General features: G+C 39.8%; 1 protein-coding gene across 1 annotated transcript in view; it reads right to left on the minus strand.

The window, feature by feature from the left end:
• The window catches only part of LOC306895607 (uncharacterized protein), a 130,969-nt gene that overhangs the window by 64,683 nt on the left and 41,360 nt on the right, over positions 1-24,926 (minus strand). Inside the window, exons 10-22 of the mRNA XM_079458977.1 lie at positions 24,741-24,908; positions 16,519-16,692; positions 15,765-15,938; positions 15,513-15,683; positions 14,983-15,156; positions 14,625-14,798; positions 6,466-6,636; positions 6,108-6,281; positions 5,769-5,942; positions 5,517-5,687; positions 5,115-5,285; positions 4,879-5,052; positions 3,896-4,069 (exon numbers count right to left, since the gene is read on the minus strand). Of these exons, the coding sequence (XP_079315103.1) occupies positions 3,896-4,069; positions 4,879-5,052; positions 5,115-5,285; positions 5,517-5,687; positions 5,769-5,942; positions 6,108-6,281; positions 6,466-6,636; positions 14,625-14,798; positions 14,983-15,156; positions 15,513-15,683; positions 15,765-15,938; positions 16,519-16,692; positions 24,741-24,908 (2,244 nt within the window). The remainder of the gene's footprint in view (positions 1-3,895; positions 4,070-4,878; positions 5,053-5,114; positions 5,286-5,516; positions 5,688-5,768; positions 5,943-6,107; positions 6,282-6,465; positions 6,637-14,624; positions 14,799-14,982; positions 15,157-15,512; positions 15,684-15,764; positions 15,939-16,518; positions 16,693-24,740; positions 24,909-24,926) is intronic.

Consider the following 24,926-nt stretch of genomic DNA (forward strand, 5'->3'; position numbering starts at 1 on the left):
CCATTGAGCTGCTGCCTGGGGCGATACTGCCTTAAGGGAGAATCTACTCACTGAGGATCCCGGAACAGATGGTCATTAAGGAATGTGTTGAGGACGCATTAAACCAGGTATTTATCTGACCATCTACTTCCTCTGCCGCTTCCAGTTTTTTTCTGTGTTGGGAAGAAGGATGGGAGTCTAAGGCCATGCATCGATGACCGGACCCTGAACCTCCACACCAAGCGCTTCCTCTGATCCCGGCTTTCCTAAAACCACTCTGTCACGCCACTGTATTTTCCAAACTAGACCTCAGGAGTGCATACAACCTGATCCGGATTTGTGCTGGAGACGAGTGGAAGACCGCCTGCATCACACCCAGTGGACACTATGAATATCGAGTCATGCCCTTCGGCTTGCATTCGCATTTCAGTGCGTACTCGGCTATCAGGGGTACCTTGTTCCCCTGGTCAGGAGATTCCTCCTGGATGCTGTCGACCACTGGTTCCGGGAGAGCAAGAGGGTCAACACCTCCAGCAGGCTGTCCACAGACAAAAACTGCATGCTGATGCCCGTCGCTCCCCGACACCTCTGTACACTCCAGGACAACGGGTATGGCTATCCACCCGGGATTTGCATCTGCGACAGCCCTGCCACAAGCTGAGTCCCAGATATATTGGACCGTTCACTATCACCCGTCAGTTCAACCCAGTCACCTACCGCTCCACCTTCCCCCTCACTACCGGATCTCCCCTTCCTTCCATGTTTCCCTTCTGAAGCCCTATTTTAACCCTGTCTCTGCTTCCTCCACAGAATCCGGTTTAGCGATGGACATGCCTCCTCCTCCACCTCCATGTCAAAGGACACCAGAAACAAAATTGTAGACCTGCACTAGGCTGGGAAGACTGAATCTGCAATAGGTAAGCAGCTTGGTGTGAAGAAATCAACTGTGGGAGCAATTATTAGAAAATGGAAGACATAGAAGACCACTGATAATCTCCCTCGATCTGGTGCTCCACGCAAGATCTCACCCCGTGGGGACAAAATGATCACAAGAATGGTGAGCAAAAATCCCAGAACCACACGGGGGGGCCTAGTGAATGACCTGCAGAGAGCTGGGACCAAATTAACAAAGGCTACATCAGTAACACACTACGCCGCCAGGGTCTCAAATCCTGCAGTGCCAGGAGTGTCCCCCTGCTTAAGCCACTACATGTCCGGGCCCGTCTGAAGTTTGCTAGAGAGCATTTGGATGATCCAGAAGATGATTGGGAGAATGTCATATGGTCAGATGAAACCAAAAGTTGTCGTGTTTGGAAGAGAAAGAATGCTGAGTTGCATCACAGTAGGTATGGTGTTCTTTGGATGCATGGGCTGGAAACATCATGCTTTGGGGCTGTTTTTCTGCAAAGGGACCAGGACGACTGATCCGTGTAAAGGAAAGAATGAATGGGGCCATGTATCATGAGATTTTGAGTAAAAACCTCCTTCCATCAGCAAGAGCATTGAAGATGAAATGTGGCTGGGTCTTTCAGCATGACAATGATCCCAAACACACCGCACGGGCAACGAAGGAGTGGCTTCGTAAGAAGCATTTCAAGGTCCTGGGGCTTCATTTATAAAACTTTGCTTAGGATTTGCGTCAGAAGTGGCGTACACATCCTACGCAGTTTTCCCTTAATAAATCACAATTAATTCTAAGTGTAGCGCAGCTTTTGCGGATTCATGTCACGCAAATAGTTGCCCATAAATAGTCTGTGAAACGCCCACAAGTTAATATTCATCGATTGCGAAATTATGCCAAAAAATTATGCCACTCTATGTGAAGTAGAAGTTATCGTTGGCGAAGTGGAAAAGAGGAGAAAAATGTTGTTTGGAGGCCACAGTGTGGGCATTACTAATGCCAAAAAGGCACTTGAGTGACAAAAGGTTGCAGACGCCGTAAATGCTGTAGCCTCACGGTCCGTAGCCTCGGACCGTGGCCGAAATAAAAAAGAATTGGTCGGACATCAAGGTCGAGGCAAAAAAGCGTCTAGCGCTCCCTCGCCAGAGTGTGTCTGCCACGGGTGGAGGAAATGGGAAATAGTTCAGTGCAAATGTAATTTCTTGCAGCTTTCTGAATGGTTGAGACATACGTCATACGTTATTTTATCAAAAATAAAACAAACTAAAGGCATATGCATGAATACCATGATTCCGTAGCTGATGAAGAAATTTTTACTATGAAAGCAACTTTCCCCAGTGGAAAATTAATAGATCTATCTGTGGCCTGTCTATCTATTTTTCTATCTGCTCCGCCAGATGGACACATTGACGAGAATATCAGTTTTGTATATTATTTCGTTCGGTTTACCATATTATTTATGAGGATGAATTGCATAACATGCCAAGATTATTGGCGAACATATTTCACTTTTCTTTTTGAAAATATGTGTTAATTTGCATTTCTGTTCTAATTTTCGTTTGATTTTGTTTGTTTTACACTGCAGATCGATCAAACGGGTGTTTGTTTAGGCTGTTAATTGTAAGACTTGCTTTGTGAAGTCTTCGTGTTATTCATGTGAGGCAGTGTTGCCTTTTCTTTTACACAACGGTCTACAGTTTCCATCTGTTTCACACACTTTCACGTGTCGCCATTTCTCATTTCACCCGTTTTTGTGCGTACGCCTGGGTCAGAGCTTGCGTGAAGGACCGCACATTGTCCCGACAAGTTTGCTTTTTATAAATACTAATATTGCGTAGAGAGCGGCGTATGCAACGTTTATAAATGAGGCCCCTGGAGTGGCCTAGCCAGTCTCCAGATCTCAACCCCCACAGAATATCTTTGGAGGGAGTTGAAAATCCTTGTGGCCCAGCGACAGCCCCAAAACATCACTGCTCTAGAGGAGATCTGCATGAAGTAATGGGCCAAACTACCAGCAACGGTGTGTAAAAACCTTGTGGAGACTTACAGAAAACGTTTGACCTCCTTTATTGCCAACAAAGGTTATATAACAAAGTATTGTGTATGTGATTTTCTGGAGTATGTCTCATTCTGTCTCTCATAGTTGAAGTGTACCTAAGATGAAAATCACAGGCCTCTCTCATCTTTTTAAGTGGGAGAACTTGCACAATTGGTGGCTGACTAAATACTTTTTTGCCCCACTGTATAGCATTGCTATATATAATTTTTACCTTTAATTCTTTGTGTATGTTTATGATCTACAAATAATATTTTATAACTTACAGAAGAATTAGTGTAAATTACAGTAAAAGTAACAGAATTTCTGTCTGTTGGCCGCCCTGTCGTACCTGGCCACCTTTAAAAAAAACTTCAGAATCCTTAAGAATCGCCTGCATGTTTGGATTTTGCTTCTGTCTTTATCATTTAGTCATTTTGCATGCTACACTGCATAATATACTTAAGGTGCTTTCTAAAGGAAGGTAAATCATTGGCAAAGCTTGAGAGCATGTGGATTTTAAATTAAGAAATTGTAAAGTAAGGATTTGTTATTGTGCACTCTCAGCCCCAATGTGAAAACTGGTCAAATACAAACCTGAACATTAAATAGTGAGATTTGCACAAATCACAAATCTGTGTTCTGAGTTTAAAGTTGACAAATAGTCAAAAATGTGTAAATCGGCATTTACAAATATACATTGACAGAAACATTGCACATACACACTTATTCTTTAATTCAGATTTGAAGATTGTCATATACTGTATACTGTAAATCTGTGATGTATACTATCATCTCTATCTTTTTTTATGCATACTATGTATAGATATCATTCTGTTATATACACACAATCATGCCGGTTCACATATTTGTTACAATTTTGTTTGCATCTTCGAATTCAGAACACAAATTTGGGATTTTTGCCCACGAGTGAGAATCTCAACATTCACCTACATGTTTGTATTTTACAAAATCCTCACGTGAGTGTGTTGAGTTGACAGTGTTTATCCTTCAGTAGATCAGAGATCTGTTTCACTCTCAAGTCTCCTAGTACACGATTACTCAGATTCACTTCTCTCTGGAGTAAAGGATTTATACCAAGAACTTCAGTGAGATACTCAAAGGCTTCGACTGCAGATGAACTCTTCAATAACCTGCAGTAAAAAAATGATTCAATTATTGCTTCATTGTTTCCTAATTCTTCTAAGCTGCTTAAATAAAAGTATCTACTAAAAGTCTGGTGTAAGTAAGAACAGAAATTTTGTCCAAAAGCTGGTGTTTAAGAAATTAATTTTATTCTCCTTGTTTTTTTATTTACTTTGATGCATCAACACATTTACATTTACATTACATTTGTGCATTTGGCAGAAGCTTTTATCCAAAGCGACTTGCATTGCATTACCCTATACCAGGGGTCTCCAACCTTTTTGTAAGCGAGGGCTACCAAAATATCTTAAATCCTCTAGAGGGCTACTTGTTTATAACATACTTTCAAACTTTAAACCTGTGATGCATTATTTTTACGCTCACAGAACCAAATTCAGTTTTCTTTAAGATATTTTTGCACTTGAATATATTAAAGTTCATAACACTTGCTTATAATAAACTTTCATGATGATGTGGCACTTGGCTGATCGGTATAGTCACAGATTTGTCAACTGTCTTGAGCATTATTGGTGAGCCCTGTGTTTAGTGGGCACCTTACAGAGTTCATGCGGGCTAACAGGTGCCCACGGCACCACGTTGGAGACCACTGCCCTATACATTTATACACAGGTATCTGCAATACCCTGAGATCCAACACACAACCTTGAGTTGTTAACGCAATGCTCTTACCACTGAGATACAGGAAAGCAAATTACTTGGATTACAAGTTTCAACAGATACTTGTAATCCAAATGATATATCTCTAAATAAATAGCCAGCGTGCAAGTTATTTTAAGATTATTTCAACACATCTCACCTCACAGTGTTCAGTACACAGTTTGTGTCGTCTATTAACTGATAGATGAGTTTGACTCCTGATGGTCCAGGATCATTTCCAGTGAGATCCAGCTCTATCAGATGTGAAGGGTTTGATCTCACAGCTTCAGCCAGAGCAACATATCCTTCTTCTGTTATACTGCACTCAGACAATCTACAACAGAAATGTAGGGATGAATGTTTTAAATGAACCAATGAAGAAGTTTGACATCTCACCTGAGTATGTGTAGTTTACAGTCATTCTTCAGTCCATCAGAGAGATGCTTCACTCCTGAATCTTGTAGATTATTGTTACTCAGATCAAGCTCCTGCAAACTGCTGCTGTCTGAACTGAGAACTAAAGCCAAAGCTGAACAACTTTCTTCTCCAAGATCACATTTATTTAAACTGAAAAAGACAACAACAAAATCACATCACTGTACTATTTAAATGTGCTTGCCATAGCTGCAAAATAAGGATTTAGAGGTGTGGAAAAATCAGCTGACTGTCATTCATTTGTTTTGGCCAACAATACTTCTCAAATGATGATTAAATTAAAAATTTTCAGCGGCTGTCATGTTTGTCATGTTAATGTATGTTGCACATGAATTTGTATGATGATGTGATAGATGAACTGACTTGAGTGTGTGGAGTTGACACTGAGGATTCTTCAGTTTGTCACAGATGCGTTTGAGTCCTGAATCCATCAGACGACTGTTGTTCAGATTCATCTCTCTCACGAGGGTTTTACAGGAGAGAACAGCAGCTACAGCTGAACACTGTTTCTCTGTCGGCTCACAGTTATTCAATCTAAACACAATAACATCATCATCAGATCTTTATAACACACACATGTATGAAGGTGTATTATACTGTATATATGAAACTCACGTGATTTTCTCCACTTTACTATGAGAGTCCATCAATAGAGCCGAGAGTTTCTCTCCATATAGATCTCCCAGTTTATTGTCACTCAGATTCAGTTCTTTTAGCAGTAATGGATTCACACCCAGAACATCAGTCAGATAAACACAAGCTGCTTCTGCTTTTGGATTCTTCAAGAATCTACAGACATATGAAAAATCTGTTTACATCATATCGCCTCTTTAAAATGATTGATCTCATAATTATTTATTGTTACAAATGACATCGCATTTTTGTAATTCAAAGCTTTGCAAAGATTTGAATACACTTTAACCATATAAAAACAACTGGATATACAATACTCACCTCACAGTGTTCAGTGCACAGTTTGTGTTGTGTATTAACTGATAGATGAGTTTGACTCCTGATGGTCCAGGATCATTTCCAGTGAGATCCAGCTCTATCAGATGTGAAGGGTTTGATCTCACAGCTTCAGCCAAACATCTGTAACCTTCTTCTGTTATTCTGCACTCAGACAGACTAGAAAACAGACATTTGAAATATTAAACTGATACTTTAGATTGTTAAAACAGTGCATTGTTTCTTTCAGGTTATTAGAGAAAAACAATATTTCTTACTACTGTTGACAGAATCAACAACAACAATGAATCATTTCTGTATTAATAAAGAAAGCTAAAGCATCTACTTCTCTTAATGTAGTTACCTGAGTTTCTTCAGTCTGCAGTTGGTATGTTCAAGTCCTTTCTGTAGTTTCTTCACTCCTGAATCCAGTAGATTATTGTTGCTCATGTCAAGCTCTTTCACGCTGGAGTTTGAGCTTAAAACTGAAGCTAAAGCTGTACAACTTTCTTCTGTTAGACCACAATCCCTCAGTCTGAAACATTAGACAAGAGAAAGATCATTTACAATCACACACACAACTAAACGTCAACACTGCTGTGATGTGTAGGCTACACAGAGTCATTCTCAGAACTTAATTCACGAACAGACAAATAATGATAGAATCAGGAATGCACGATTATGGCAAAAATATTCAAACAATATCTCAATGATTCCCCTTTAATAAGGGCCCGAACACGAAGGAGCAAGCCACAAAATAAATTACAATTCCTATACAATAACTCGCCTGCATTAATATTATAACCTATCATTTAGGTTAGGCCACATCTGCTCCACCACCACCCTCAACACTGGTGTACCAAAGGGCTGCGTACTGAGCCCCTTTCACTACTCCCTTTTCACACTCGACTGCAGGCCTGTGAACGGATCTAACTCCTTCATCAAGTTTGCAGACGATACAACGGTGATTGGTCTCATCAGCAACAACGATGAGACTGCATACAGGGAGGAGGTCCGGCACCTGGCCACATGGTGCTCAGACAACAACCTGCTCCTTAATACCTCCAAGACAAAGGAGATCATCGTGGACTTCAGGAAGGCGAAAGGAGGCACACACGACCCCATCCACATTAATGGGATGGCTGTTGAACGTGTTTCCAGTTTTAAGTTCCTGGGGACTCACATTTCGGAGGACCTGTCCTGGACCACCAACACCTCATGCCTGGTCAAGAAGGCTCACCAGCGTCTCTTCTTTCTGAGGACACTGAAGAAGAACCAACTGCCTTCAACTATCCTGGTGAACTTCTATCGCTTGCCCGTTAGAGAGCATCCTGACCAACTGTGTCACAGTCTGGTACAGGATCTGTTCTGTTGCTGAGCGCAAGGCACCGCAGCGGGTGGTGAAAACAGCCCAGTGCATCACAGGGACTACACTCTCTGCCATTGAGGACATCCAGAAGACTGCATCTGCATCGAGCTCGCAGCATTCTCAAGGACTCCTCTCACCCCGCTCATAGACTGTTTACTCTCCTTACTTCTGGTAGGCGCTTCCGGTACCTCCGGACAAGAACCAGCAGACTAAGAAACAGCTTTTTTCCCAGAGCTGTTTCATTATTGAACTCTGTCCCCCCACTAAATCCACTACCTCTCTTACCTTGAACTCCAATGCTGCTATAACATCGTTTACATTGAACTACAGGGCTGCATGCATGACTGAACTGTACACACCAGTACTTCATGTATCTGCTATACCGGACTGTTTACACACACACAGCATCATTTGCACTCTATACTGCTCACTTGCACACCAGGAATATTTAACTGAATGCTCATTTGCACTAATGGAACACTTCCATAACTGCACTAACCTATCTACTGCGCGGTAACTCTATTAACTGCATCTACTCAACTATTGCACTGTAACTCTATTAACTGCATCTACTCATCTATTGCACTGTAACTCTATTAACTGCATCTACTCAACTATTGCACTGTAACTTCAATAACTGCATTAACTAATCTACTGCACGGTAACTCTATTAACTGCATCTACTCATCTATTGCACGGTAACTTCAATAACTGCATTAACTAATCTAATGCACGGTAACTCTATTAACTGCATCTACTCATCTATTGCACTGTAACTTCAATAACTGCATTAACTAATCTACTGCACTGTAACTCTATTAACCGCATCTACTCATCTATTGCACTGTAACTCTATTAACTGCATCTACTCATCTATTGCACTGTAACTCTATTAACTGCATCTACTCATCTATTGCACTGTAACTCTATTAACTGCATCTACTCATCTACTGCACGGTAACTCTATTAACTGCATCTACTCATCTATTGCACTGTAACTTCAATAACTGCATTAACTAATCTACTGCACTGTAACTCTATTAACCGCATCTACTCATCTATTGCACTGTAACTTCAATAACTGCATTAACTAATCTACTGCACTGTAACTCTATTAACCGCATCTACTCATCTATTGCACTGTAACTCTATTAACTGCATCTACTCATCTATTGCACTGTAACTCTATTAACTGCATCTACTCATCTATTGCACTGTAACTCTATTAACCGCATCTACTCATCTATTGCACTGTAACTCTATTAACTGCATCTACTCATCTATTGCACTGTAACTTCAATAACTGCATTAACTAATCTACTGCACTGTAACTCTATTAACTGCATCTACTCATTACTGCACTGTAACTTCAATAACTTCATTAACTAATCTACTGCACTGTAACTCTATTAACCGCATCTACTCATCTATTGCACTGTAACTCTATTAACTGCATCTACTCATCTATTGCACTGTAACTCTATTAACTGCATCTACTCATCTATTGCACTGTAACTTCAATAACTTCATTAACTAATCTACTGCACTGTAACTCTATTAACCGCATCTACTCATCTATTGCACTGTAACTCTATTAACTGCATCTACTCATCTATTGCACTGTAACTCTATTAACCGCATCTACTCATCTATTGCACTGTAACTCTATTAACTGCATCTACTCATCTATTGCACTGTAACTTCAATAACTGCATTAACTAATCTACTGCACTGTAACTCTATTAACTGCATCTACTCATTACTGCACTGTAACTTCAATAACTTCATTAACTCATCTATTGCACTGTAACTTCAATAACTGCATTAACTAATCTACTGCACTGTAACTCTATTAACCGCATCTACTCATCTATTGCACTGTAACTCTATTAACTGCATCTACTCATCTATTGCACTGTAACTCTATTAACTGCATCTACTCATCTATTGCACTGTAACTCTATTAACTGCTTCTACTCATCTATTGCACTGTAACTCTATTAACTGCATCTACTCATCTATTGCACTGTAACTTCAATAACTGCATTAACTAATCTAATGCACTGTAACTCTATTAACTGCATCTACTCATCTATTGCACTGTAACTTCAATAAGTGCATTAACTAATCTAATGCACTGTAACTCTATTAACTGCATCTACTCATCTACTGCACTGTAACTCTATTAACTGCATCTACTCATCTATTGCACTGTAACCTCAATAACTGCATTAACTCATCTAATGCACGGTAACTCTATTAACTGCCTCTACTCATCTATTGCACTGTAACTCTATTAACTGCATCTACTCATCTATTGCACTGTAACTTCAATAACTTCATTAACTAATCTACTGCACTGTAACTCTATTAACTGCATCTACTCATCTATTGCACTGTAACTCTATTAACTGCATCTACTCATCTATTGCACTGTAACTCTATTAACCGCATCTACTCATCTATTGCACTGTAACTCTATTAACTGCATCTACTAATCTATTGCACTGTAACTTCAATAACTGCATTAACTAATCTACTGCACTGTAACTCTATTAACTGCATCTACTCATTACTGCACTGTAACTTCAATAACTTCATTAACTAATCTACTGCACTGTAACTCTATTAACTGCATCTACTCATCTATTGCACTGTAACTCTATTAACTGCATCTACTCATCTATTGCACTGTAACTTCAATAACTTCATTAACTAATCTACTGCACTGTAACTCTATTAACCGCATCTACTCATCTATTGCACTGTAACTCTATTAACTGCATCTACTCATCTATTGCACTGTAACTCTATTAACTGCATCTACTCATCTATTGCACTGTAACTCTATTAACCGCATCTACTCATCTATTGCACTGTAACTCTATTAACTGCATCTACTCATCTATTGCACTGTAACTTCAATAACTGCATCTACTCATCTACTGCACTGTAACCTCAATAACTGCATTTACTCATCTAATGCACGGTAACTCTATTAACTGCATCTACTCATCTATTGCACTGTAACTCTATTAACTGCATCTACTCATCTATTGCACTGTAACTTCAATAACTTCATTAACTAATCTACTGCACTGTAACTCTATTAACCGCATCTACTCATCTATTGCACTGTAACTCTATTAACTGCATCTACTCATCTATTGCACTGTAACTCTATTAACTGCATCTACTCATCTATTGCACTGTAACTCTATTAACCGCATCTACTCATCTATTGCACTGTAACTCTATTAACTGCATCAACTCATCTATTGCACTGTAACTTCAATAACTGCATTAACTAATCTAATGCACTGTAACTCTATTAACTGCATCTACTCATCTATTGCACTGTAACTCTATTAACTGCATCTACTCATCTATTGCACTGTAACTTCAATAACTTCATTAACTAATCTACTGCACTGTAACTCTATTAACCGCATCTACTCATCTATTGCACTGTAACTCTATTAACCGCATCTACTCATCTATTGCACTGTAACTCTATTAACTGCATCTACTCATCTATTGCACTGTAACTTCAATAACTGCATTAACTAATCTAATGCACTGTAACTCTATTAACTGCATCTACTCATCTATTGCACTGTAACTCTATTAACTGCATTAACTAATCTACTGCTCTGTAACCTTATTAACTGCATTAACTCATCTTCTGGACTGCAACCTATTAACTGCATTAACTCGTATACTGCACCGTAACTAATAACTGCATTAACTTCAACAACTGCATTAACTCACCTATTGCACTGCAACTTTAATAGCCAATGTCAATAATTTATGCATACATAAGTCACTTGCACTATTTTAGTCTAAATTATTATCTGTTCATATCCACCTGTACATTAATGTTCATGGTATATAGTCATCTGTATATATTGTTCATAGTATATACCTACTGTCATATTTTCATAGAAAATACCTACTGCAAAATAATTTTATAGTCCATGCCCACTGTATTGTATTCTCTCATATTGTATTCTGTATTTATTCTAACTGTATTTCCTGCACTTGCTAACTGCACTGTTACACTGTACTTGTATATGTGTAATAACAATAAAGTTGAATCTAATCTAATCTAATCTAATCTAATCTAATCTAATCTTAAATTTAATTTTGTTCTCTACATGGCAATATCCACATACAGTTATAGCGCCACCTGCAGCAAGCAGGAAATGGCATGTTTTAAACTGTGATTAACTCCTCATAGAGATTCAAACAGGTCAGCATCATATTTGAACAGTATTGCCAATATGATCTTCAGACCTTTGTGATGATATTTTGAAATATCCTGACTTTCTTCGAGGGACGTGTCCGTGGTGTCCTGACAAGATGTCATGTTTCGCCATGAAACATGAAGCTATAGTAGCTCAGGCACACAATATCCATCCAGCCTCACACTTCACGTGTTGGATATGTTTTCAGGCCAGGACTATTATCAATGTCAGTAGACTTATAGTTATAGCGCCACCAGCTGGCCAAAGGCAATATGGCTCGTGAAAATCAATAACAAATTCCACTATAATTCGCCTGTATTTATTTTACCAACTATCATTTACAGTTTTCCTCTACATGGCAATATCCAGATACAGTTAAAGCGCCACCTGCAGGAAACAGGAAATGGCATGTTCTAAACGGTTTTAAACCGCTGATAGAGATTCAAACAGGTCAGCATCATAATCGAACAGTATAGCCAATATGATCTTCAGACCTTTGTGATGATACATTGAAATATCCTGACTTTCTTTGAGGGACGTGTCCGTGGTGTCCTGACAAAGTCTGATGTTTCGCCATGAAACATGAAGCTATAGTAGCTCAGGCACACAATATCTGACCAGCCTCACACTTCACGTGTTTGACGAGAGTCCTGGCCTGAACACATATCCATGTCAGTGTTAACCAATAGTCATAGCGCCACCAGCTGGCAATTGGAAATATGGCACGGGAAAATCTATAATGTAACTCCCTAAATGCACGTTGCACACCGTTCACTGTTCCTGATGCCGACGGATGGTGGTGGCACAGGGTTGCGGTGCACATATGTGCAAGGGCCCGCGCATCGCTGCTAGCAGCTTTAATTAGAATCGACATTATTATATAATACATATTTGTTTCAAATCTAATTTTTGCACTTTAAACTTTTAGGGGTGGTTTCCTGGACAGTGATAATCTTAAACCCAGACAAGGTCTTAGTTAAATTAGAATATTTTAATTGTTTTTAAAAACATACTTTACAAAAACATTAGTCAAGTGAATCTTGAGACAAAACAATTGCACAGATATATTTCAGTATGTCAGTTTAAGTTGTTTTCTATCATCTCTTACATTTAATCTAGTCTGGGAAACTGCCCCATAAAGCCAAGATTAATACAATTTTTAATTCTAAGCACATGATAAATTGCCACTGAACCATATTACGTTTCGTAGCAACATACGATTGAGTTTGTAAAATACAGCATTTCTGGAAACTAAAGAGAGCATCCACACGATTTAATGCAAAAAATTATTTCTTGTCAAGCAATTTGTCTTGTTTTCTAGTAAAAATATTAAGAAATTCTTAAATCAAGATAAGTTTACTTTTTAATGAAATACACGTTTTAATGAAACAAAACATGAGTGTATAAAGTGTATAGTACATTGATGTTTACAACAAGCTAAATTCTTACAATGGGCTGTGACGAGTCACCCCTGGCGCAATCAGCGTCGCCATGGAGACGGAGGAAATCAGAACGGCACACCTGCCGATCGTTACCGTGGGAAGCGACTTCTCAGTGGCTATAAAAGCCGCTGTGACAAGACAGAAGGTGAGCAGCGTCTCCCCAGACATGAAGGTACTAAGCGACACTCTCTTGTGTCAACAGGGGCATACGAGTAACGACCGGCACGATCGCTCCCGCGCAAACCCGGAAGTACGCGGCCGGTAGGACCGCTCTCGCACGAACAGGAAAGTGCACGACCAGGACGTCTCACGGCACTTCAGAAGCGGCTACAGGGAGTGAGACAAGTCACCCCTACCTGTCGCCACTGGAAGTTGACGCCTACCTCTTTTTTCCTCTCGTCTCCACTGAGACATTCAATAAAAGTTGCCCTACGGGGTGGTTTAATGCACTCTCGTGTACGTGTTGTTACTTCGCCGGTCACAGGGGTAAGAAAAATAATCTTGAAATTAGTTTTACCCTTTTCTTGAGTACCCAATTCAAATGTATTTATATATAATAAACATAATATATATTTTGTCTCTTCAAACTGCTTTTTTTCAATTAAAAATGTTCCCTCTTTTAATTTCTCTTCAAGAGGCCACACAAAAGAATAAGACATCTTGCAGATTTGGAAAGCGGTTCACCAGTTGATCACTGAGAGACAGACAAGTTAAAGCAACAAAAATGATAAGGCTGTTACACATGACAACAACTGCCATATTAAACACAAGTAACCTAAACAAAATAATGCTATATTAAACATATCAGAAGATAAACTATTGTGAGCATTGTATGTTTTAAAGTCACCATGAAATCAAACAGGAAAATTGTGTTTTACACAGTGTTGCAGTGATTATTATAAATCATTTATCCGTGCACACCACAGTTTTTTTCAAAATTCCTTAGCACTTGGAATCTTTAATCTAGAACATTGAGCTCCTCTCCCCCTCTCAATAACAACACTTCAACGTATGACGTCAGCTATTAAAAAGAGGTTGGACTAGACTTACTGTCCAATGGCCAGGCTTTTCTAGCCCTCCCCTCTAGTAAAATAAAGCAGAACCGTTTCAGAAACCGTTTCACTTCGGATACACGTCACAATACGGAAAAGAAGTCAATCGCTATTTCCGTTTCGTGGTGACTTTAATTATTACTGACCTACTGGTCAATATTGGTATTTCATTGTGTATTTCATCCTAATTGTGGCCAGCAAATATTTTTTTTGAGTGGCCTCTTGAAAAGGAAAAAAATTTAAAAGTAAAATTATTGTAAAAAAAAAACCAGGAAAGAAAACAGATAATTGTGAGAACTTTTGAAGAAATATTTTTTTTAGAGAACACATTTTTTGAATAGAAACATTCTTTATTGCAGTCCAGGGCTTCCATATATTATAGTTTTCTTGTTTTAACGTAACTAAAAACTCACGTGAGTGTGTTGATTTTACAGTGTTTATCCTTCAGTAGATCAGAGATCTGTTTCACTCTTGACTCGTCTAGTTTATGATCCTTCAGATTCACTTCTCTCTGGAGTAAAGGGTTTATACCAAGAACTTCAGTCAGATACTCAACAGCTTTCACAGCAGAAGAACTCTTCAATAACCTGCAGAAAACAGAAAGTTACAAAAGTCAAATGTAATAAATATTATCAAAAATATAGAACAAATATTGAAAATTTGACTGACATTTCTTTCATCTTGAATTCATCAACACAATGTGCCATTATAATACTAAAACAATATCACTGACCTGCATGATTTATTTTGTTTTATTTTAACACATCTCACCTCACAGTGTTCAGTGCACAGTTTGTGTCTTGTATTAACTGATAGATGAGTTTGACTCCTGATGGTCCAGGATCATTTCCAGTGAGATCCAGCTCTATCAGATGTGAAGGGTTTGATCTCACAGCTTCAGCCAAACATCTGTAACCTTCTTCTGTTATACTGCACTCGGACAGACTATGAAAAGAAATTGAAATGAAGGCCTTCACTATTTAACCAGAAGGAAAGAATATTGCAATGATTTGACTGCAGAGGAAGAGACTACAAGACATTTCTACACAATCTCTATAGATGAAGCTATAACACACATCAATGTAGTTTATATTTATTTGTTATCATATTCACTTTAAAGGACATCTATGTATAAGTCTACATATGTCCTACAAACTCTCAGTATTTGTAAAACAGTTATTAAAGAAGATATTATCCTCATCAAACAAACACTAGTAATCTTACATTCGTACTTCTCCATAATAGTGTCATGTTTGTTGTGTTCTGTGGAGTGTGTATGATGATGTGATCGCTGAACTCACTTGAGTGTGTGGAGTTGACACTGAGGATTCTTCAGTTTGTCACAGATGCGTTTGAGTCCTGAATCCATCAGACGACTGTTGTTCAGATTCATCTCTCTCACGAGGGTTTTACAGGAGAGAACAGCAGCTACAGCTGAACACTGTTTCTCTGTCGGCTCACAGTTATTCAATCTAAACACAATAACATCATCATCAGATCTTTATAACACACACATGTATGAAGGTGTATTATACTGTATATATGAAACTCACGTGATTTTCTCCACTTTACTATGAGAGTCCATCAATAGAGCCGAGAGTTTCTCTCCATCCAGATCTCCCAGTTTATTGTGACTCAGATTCAGTTCTTTTAGCAGTAATGGATTCACACCCAGAACATCAGTCAGATAAACACAAGCTGCTTCTGCTTTTGGATTCTTCAAGAATCTACAGACATATGAAAAATCTGTTTACATCACATAATTTACTCGTATGCTGCACCGTAACTTCAACAACTGCATTAACTCACCTATTGCACTGCAACTTTAATAGCCAATGTCAATAATTTATGCATACCTAAGTCACTTGCACTATTTTAGTCTAAATTATTATCTGTTCATATCCACATGTACATCAATGTTCATAGTATATAGCCACCTGTATATATTGTTCATAGTATATACCTACTGTCATATTTTCATAGAACATACCTACTGCAAAATATTTTCATAATCCATGCCCACTGTATTATATTCTCTCATATTGTATTCTGTATTTATTCTAACTGTATATCCTGCACTTGCTAACTGCACTTCTGGTTAGACCTAAACTACATTTCGTTACACTGTACTTGTATATGTGTAATGACAATAAAGTTGAATCTAATCTAAAAAAAAAATCTCTTTAAAATGATTTATCTCATAATTATTTATTGTTACAAATGACATCGCATTTTTGTAATTCAAAGCTTTGCAAAGATTTGAATAAACTTTAACCATATAAAAACAACTGGATATATAGTCCTCACCTCACAGTGTTCAGTGCACAGTTTGTGTTGAGTATTAAATCACAGATGAGTTTGACTCCTGATGGTCCAGGATCATTTCCAGTGAGATCCAGCTCTATCAGATGTGAAGGGTTTGATCTCACAGCTTCAGCCAAACATCTGTAACCTTCTTCTGTAATACTGCACTCCGACAATCTACGACAAAGAAAGTTTTAATTGTGAGTACGTAAACTCAAATGTGCAAGTTTTGCTATTTTTAAACTATATGGGGCAGTTTCCCGGACAGGGATTAGTTTATACCAGGACTAGTTAAATTAGGACATTTAATTTTTAAAAACATACTTTACAAAAAAAAAACCTCAATGATGTGCATTTTAAGACAAAACAATCGCACTGATATATTTTAAGATATGTCAGTTTAAATTGTTGTCGATCAAGACACTTCTAACATTTATGTTAGTCTGGGACTAGGTTTAAAGCCTGTCTGGGAAACCGCCCCTATATGACCAAGAGTTTCTTGCATTTCCATAACACCAAAAAGGAGGACACTTTGTGGCATTTAGTGAGGCAAGAATAACTGCATCTGGTGTACTCGCAAATACAATACAATTTTGTCTATCATATCTATGGTATCATGATACAGTGATTATGAAATAGCATACTCTATTCATTGCCAGACAATTTGATCAACAACATATCTTGATGTAGACCTATGTGTAACAGAAGAGGCAAAAAAGTGATGCTTGACTGCATGATAGACTTTACAAAACTCTGCAGCGGAGATTTTGTCATCCTGAGGTGATGTTGCCTCTGGAAATTAAGACCTAAAGGAAGATGTACCAGCAGCTCATTGGTTACCTTTATGTTTTTCAGTGCTGGTATGTCGGTCAATGGCGGCTTTCCCTTTTTCCCTTAACGTCCATGTTACGCTATGCAGAGTCTTTCCGTTATACGGCTGCTGTTCATCCTGTTTCCCCTAGGGCCGTGCTTTGTCTCGCTGGTTGCTGATTGTGGGTGGGTTTTTCTTTCACGTTGTTTATCTTACCGGTAGTTTAGCGTAGCAGCTAGAGGAACCGGAAGACTCACAGCGAATTTGTCTTTTGTTTTGGACGGGAGGTAGGCAAGTTTTGTCTTTCTTTTCAGACTTGTGTAGTTAGGGTTGTTTTTTTTTTATTTTCTCACCATGCTCTGTTAATGTCAAATTTTTATTAAACTAATTATTTGTACCATCATCGCGTCTCTATGGTCTCTGTATATGTTGCGTTATGCCATTCTTTTTCTGCATTAAATGGTGACGTAACATATAAATGGGGGCTCGTTAGTCGGGTTTTGAACCATTTACAAAAAAAACTGAGCGCTGTGAGTGCGCATTTGTTTGGATCGCCCTTTGTTCTTTATGGCCGTAGTTTTTTGGTGCATATTTTTTCTTCTTTCCCCTTTTTTCTCGTTTACGGAATTTTTGTCATTTACAATGTTTGATTTAGACGCGTTTATTCTTGCTCCTTCACAGGATATTTTGTTAAATGTTACGCGTGATGACCTTGTTAGAATCGCTGGACACTATAAGCTTGAGGTGAGTGGAAGCCCTTCCAAGGCTGATCTGCATGATAAACTTATGGAAGGTTTGCGAGAACTTGGAGTGTTTGGGAAAGTGTTTCCGGATGTATCTACGTCACACGAGCAGGGCAAACGTCTTCTCATTGATCCTTCACCTAGTACAGCAGCACTAGAACTGAAACGTTTACAATTAAGAGAAAAGGAAATTAAATGGGAACGCGAAAAAACTAGGTTGGAGGCTGACAGACAGACAGCACGAGAACGAGAAAAGAGAGAACATGAGTTTAGATTAAAAGATCTTAAGTTTGCGCAGGCATTACGTATTAAAGAGCTCGAGCTGAAAGCCCGTGAGGCTGGTGTTTCATTCAAGCCAGATCAATTTGATATAACTCGTAACATTCGCCTCGTTCCACCTTTTAGTGAGAATGAGGTTGATAAGTTTTTTGCACATTTCGAACGCGTAGCGACAACATTCAAATGGCCCAAGGAAATTTGGACTATGACGTTACAATGTGTTTTCACTGGGAAAGCACAGGAAGCTTATTCCTCACTAACTCTTGAAGACGCAGCAGATTATGATAAAGTGAAACATGCCGTTTTACGTATCTATGCTCTGGTGCCAGAGGCTTATCGACAAAAGTTTCGTAGTTATTATAAACCGGAAGCTCTCACCTATGTCGAGTATGTTAGAGAGAAAGAAATGCTATTCGATCGCTGGCTTAGTTCTCAGGAAGTAACAACTTTCCAATCTCTACGTGATCTAATTATTCTTGAAGATTTTAAAAACGGTCTTCCTCAAACAGTCGCTACCTATGTTAGTAAGCATAGGAATTTGACTCCTGCTCGTGCAGCTGTGCTTGCTGACGAGTATGTACTCACACAGAAGCGTGTTCCTTCTACTCCTAAATTTTCACCAAATGTTTCTAGTCCACCAAATGGTCTCCAAGATGTCAAGAGAAAACGCGCATGTTTCTGCTCGCTCTTCAGACTGGCGTTCGTTGGTATCTAATGCTACAGATCCGACCTGCGCCTACTGTAAGAAACGTGGTCATGTTCTGGCTGAGTGTTATTCTTTAAAGCGTAAAAATAAGGCAGCGAGTCAACCAGCTTCTTATCGTTCGGAAGTGGGTTTGTGTGTTTCGAACTTGCCTGTGAGTGCAGACGATGCTAATACTGACAGTCACAGTTTTGCGCCTTTTATAATGGATGGCTTTGTCTCTCTGCCTGGTGAGTCGGGCGAGCGCTTAAAAATTCCGGTAAAAATTCTGCGTAATACTGGCGCTTCACAGAGTTTTATCGTGCAAGATGTGTTGCCGTTCAGTGATAAGACTTCTACTGGTGATAGTATTCTTGAACGTGGGTTCGAAATGGGTTATGTTAATGTCCCTCTGCATGAGATTTGTCTTGAATCTGAATTAGTTACTGGCAATGTTACCATGGGCGTACGCCTCTCCTTACCTATTGAAAATGTAGCCGTGCTACTTGGTAACGATTTGTGTGGTGGAAAAGTCTTGCCTTGCCCCATAGTATCTAGTGCATCTCTAAAAACATGTTCTGATGACTTGTCAACTAACTTCCCCGAGGTTTTTTCCTCTAGCGTGGTTACGCGTCCTATGGGGTGAAATGGAAAAGAGAATAAAACTGAGGATCAACTTAATCTTAGTGATACTTTTATTGCTGAACCTTCACTCTCTAGCGACAGTGATTTACTTTTGAATTCTGCTTCATTGTCGTTTCCCTCCGATGTTCTAAATTTGTCTATGAGTCGAGAGTAGCTTATTAAGGAACAGAAATCTGACCCATCTCTGTCTTCTTCCTTTTTAGCAGCCAAGTCTGAGGAAGACATCGAGCACTCGCCGAATTCTTTTTGAAATTGTTGTTCCTGTCTCTTTTCGTGACAAAGTTTTGAGTTTAGCTCATGACCATCACTACGCGGGTCATCTTGGCGTAAATAAGACCACTGACAGAATTTTACGCCATTTTTTTTGGCCAGGTATTAAGAAAGATGTTGTGCGATATTGCCGAACATGTCATTTATGTCAGGTCATTGGTAAACCTAACCAGGTGATTCCGCCTGCACCTTTACAGCCGATTCCTGTTATGTCTGAGCCCTTTGAACAGGTTATACTAGATTGTGTAGGTCCGTTGCCTCGAACAAAATCTGGGAATCAATGGTTACTTACCATAATGTGTAGTGTGACCCGTTTTCCAGAGGCCGTTCCGCTCCGTAAAATCACTGCTCCTGCCGTCATTAAGGCCCTGATGGGTTTTTTCCTCTCTTTTTGGCCTTCCGAAAACCATTCAGACAGACCGCGGTACCAATTTTATGTCCCTTGTATTTGCTCAAGCTAGCTCGCGTTCCACCATGTTACATCCAGCCCGTATCATCCGCAAACTCAGGGTGCACTCGAGAGGTTCCATCAAACTTTGAAAAATATGCTCAAGTGTTTTTGCCTCGAGTTTCAGCATGATTGGGATGAAGGTGTTCCGCTTGCTCTTTTTGCTGTGCGCGAGGTAGTGCAGGAGAGTTTGGGTTTTAGTCCTTCGGGTTTTAGAACTTGTTTTCGGGCACACGGTTTGTGGGCCTTTAAAGCTGTTGAAAGAGTCATGGCTCGCTGAGTCTAAAGAGTGTCTCAGTTTGTCTGATTACGTGTCCAACATGCGGAATAGGCTTAGTCGTGCATGCCAGTTAGCTAAAGCAAATTTAGGTCTTTGTCAAAAGAGGATGAAGCAGAGGTTTGATCAGTTTCTCGAAGATTCAGTCCAGGTGATAAGGTCCTTGTGTTAATTCCTGGGATGGGTTCTGCTTTGCAGGCTCGTTACAGTGGACCTTATCGTGTGGAACGGCGAGTGAATGATTTGAATTATGTAATTTCCACTCCAGAGCGAAGAAGAAAGACCACACTATGTCACATTAATCGTTTAAAATTGTATTGTGATCGAGAAGAAGGTTCCATTTTTTAACTCAACTCTCCATTGCACTTCTACTGTCAAAAGTGATGTTCGTGAAATAGAAGTGGCGCTGTCCAAGACGTGTGGTGCTGAAGTTTTTCCTTCATTGGTGGTGGTGAACCCAGCTAAAAATGCATCTCTGTCAATACAACAGGGTGATGTGGTGAGTGCCTTGTTGGAAGATGAGGGTCGTGTTCCATCCGCTGAAATTATTGAATGAAGAATTCTGAGATTCTTAATGACCTAGATTCAATTTTTTTCTGAGTTGTCCACATTAGAACGTAATGATCTAATCTCCTTGATTGAACAACATGAGAGTTTGTTTTCTGATGTGCCTGGTCGCACAACGGTAATTGAACATGACATTGATGTGGGGTCCGCATCCTTATCGCACCAAGCCATATAAAAGGTTGTTGATTCAGAGTGAGGTAAAATTTATGTTGGAAAATGGCATTGCAGAATCTAGTAATAGTCCATGGAGTTCGCCATGTTTACTTGTTCTAAAGAGTGATGGTTCTATGCGTTTTTGCACGGATTTCAGAAGGGTGAATGCTGTTACAAAACCTGACAGTTACCCATTACCGCGTATTGACGATTGTGTTGATCGCCTGGGTTCAGCTGTATTTGTCAGTAAAAGTAAAATTGATCTGTTGAAGGGTTCACAGCGACATAGTGTGCAAAATCCATGGAAAGCATCTCTACTGCTTTTTGATATGAATTTCTGGTCTTTTGTCCATTCCGGATTAAATGATGTCGGACGTTTCGACATGTTAACGTTATGATGTGACGTAGCCAGAACGTGGACTCCACCTCCACGTGGTGGAGGCTTGTTTACGTTTTTAACCAATTATATATCAGATATTTACTTTCAACCAATAATTTGTTAGACTGGAGATCTTATGGCATCAGACGCTATGCTGATGCGTCCCAATAAAGGTTTTAGAGTGCGTCTTTTAAGGCCGATTCAGCGCAACTCCGAAAAGGAGGACAAATGAGTGTCCGGCTTGAGACACCGGACAGGGGGCTTAAAATCTGGATGAGTGAAATGAAATAACCCCTCACATGAGTAATACTTTATTTTACGCACAGGTCAGGTGATGTAAACAACGCAGAAATCATGGTTTAATGGGGACAACCCAGTGCTTTAGAACAGCAATAAGCAAACCTTCAAAATGTTACTTAATATTGTATGCGAATGTTATCAAGTAATTTTGGTAAAATGCTTTTTTATTTTAATTACAAAATTGGCTGTTCCTTTTAATGAAAATACAAAATGTTATCGAACAACAAACGGTTCTCAACTCAAAAGCATTATAGTCCTGATGTGTTACAGGTAATAATTAGGATCTGGATTTGGGAAAATGTTTATTCTAATTCACTCACTTTAATATCTTCAGTTTACAGTTTGGATTCTTCAATCCATCAGAGAGATGCTTTACTCCTGAATCCTGTAGATTATTGTTACTCAGATCAAGCTCCTGCAAACTGCTGCAGTCTGAACTGAAAACTGAAGCCAAAGCTGAGCAACTTTCCTCTTTAAGATCACACTTACTGATGTTAAGAAAGCGTGTTAACGTACAGTAGCACATTCTAAACTCATTAAATTACATTTTAAAATTTTGTAAAATTATCCCTTATTCTTAACAATAGCAATCGGTCAAGCTGCCAATTCATGGCTAAGGCAGTGAAGCAGCTGGACAAGGGAAAGCGCGACCCAGCATTTATGCAGGAGATGTGCACCGCCACTGACCTCGCTCTCCGGGTGACAAAGGTGGTGGCGCGTACACGCTGGGTCGAACAATGTGTACTCTGGTGGTCCAAGAAGGACACCTTTGGCCCAACCTTGCGCAGATGTGAGACGCTGAGGAAGTACGCTTTATTGATGCGCCCATGACGCAAGCTGGGCTGTTTGGTGACACAGTTGTCAAATTTCTTTTTTGTGAGCTGTGGCCTGGTGGTTAGAGGCCTGGTGGTTGGAGAGTTGGGCTTGTGATCAGAAGGTTGCCGGTTCGAATCTCAGTGCCAGTAGGTCATGACTGAAGTGCCCTTGAGAAAGGCACCTTACCCCTGATTACTCTGCAGTCACCCTGCAGTTACAAAAAACTACTTATAAAAGTGTCTGCCAAATGAATAAATGTAAATCTCGATGACTAGCTTATCTTGGCTCACTCGCGTGGGACAACTGGGACAAGAGCGAGAACTCCCCTACGCAAAGCACCTCTTACCTCTCGGTATGGAACTGGACTCTGCTAATATGCGAGTGTGCCGCACTGCATTGAGGTTTCTTTGACCCTCATCAAAGAAAACCTTTTTCAGAGGATCCTGGAGTATATGGCATCCTCGACAGCAGTCAAGCTTCACCTTCATCTTGCTTGAGGTTCCTTTCTCTCATTCAGGGCAAACAAGTGCCCAAAGTTTCCACCACTCCCTTCAGGGACCATGTGGTGAACTTGCAGGCACTCGTCCCTGGGTAGGAAAACAGCTCTCCCGTGTCCACTGGCAGAGAGAGCTTACTCCACCAGGGGTGTAGCATCCTCTTGGTCACTGGCTCAGTGTGCCTCTATGGCAGACATCTGTAGAGCGGCAGGATGGGCTATGCCCAATACATTCGTGAGGTTCTACAAACTTTGTGTGGAGACGGTGTCTGCCCGCATCTTGCAAACCAGGTAAGACAGAAGGCCGGCTGGGCGTACAGCTGCAAAGCGCCTTCATCAGGTCAATCAGTGCACTTTTCCAGCATTCGAACTTCCTCCACTGGACCTTGGGTAGTCCCGTCTGACGTTTCCTCACTCTTGGTTCCCCTTTTGGTGAACCTGTGACCTCCCCTCTGTGGACTCCACCGCTTCTGTGCACCCCTGGTTGGGGCCCCGCACTACTCCCATAAGATATCTCCACTGGTGAGACTGTGTAGATATTCCACGTATTATCTCCCTGCGGAAGAGGTTGTCTCCGTAGTGTTACCCCTTCAGGCGAGGGGTAGCCCTTACCAGTGTTCCTTCCGGATCGGGGCGGCTATCTCGCCCCTAGAGAAGCTAATTCTACTACATATATGGCCGTGTCCTTTATGCTGCAACGCTTTGCTGTCCGCTGCAGCCCAAAGGTGAATGAATGGGCATGGCATCTTCCTTTTATACCTGTATGTACGAGGTGGAGACTGGCATGCCATTCGCCAAGTTAATTGGCCTTTTAAAATACTACAATCAGAGATGAAAGGTTGTCAAGGTCAAGCCCCATTCTGTTGGTTCGACACAACGTCTCGGAGTTTACATACATAAGCAAGACATTTTCATCAAAAGTAGTTTTAAACTGTTGACATGATCTGCCTTTGATAACAGCTAGAGAGCGGCTAATATCTGAGCACAGACGGGTAATGTGGGGCCTAAAAACATAGGCATCTTTAATGCCTAAAAACGGTAATGCTATTTTCAGTGGAAAATGTTGGTGCATCCCTAGTTTCATTTTAAAAGAAAAGGGTTTCATATGAAAACTGCACACAAGTTAACAGCAATATAAACCCACAACAGTTGTCTACAATAAAACGAGAACAGAAACATATTTAGTTCACAATCATACAATGACAGATTGTGGAACTTCAGCAATTGATTCTGGGACTATATAATCATTCCAGACACCTGTCCCATTTGTGCCTTTATGAATAATTTTAGTTTAAATAGTAATTTTGCTGTTTATAATAGATCATATTGTGTATAATATTTGTCTGTTGTCACACCTACCTCAGTATCTCTAGTTTACTTATTGTCTTCTCCAGTCCAGCACAGAGCAACTTAATTCCTGAATCCTGCAGATTATTACCGCTCATGTTGAGCTCTTTCAGGCTTTCTGATCCCAGAACATTAACCAGAGTTGAACAGCCTTTGTCTGATAAGTTACAATCATTTAGTCTATAAAGAAAACAAGTC

Source organism: Barbatula barbatula (assembly GCF_947034865.1).
Source record: "Barbatula barbatula genome assembly, chromosome: 6".
NCBI classification, from domain to species: Eukaryota; Metazoa; Chordata; class Actinopteri; order Cypriniformes; family Nemacheilidae; genus Barbatula; species Barbatula barbatula.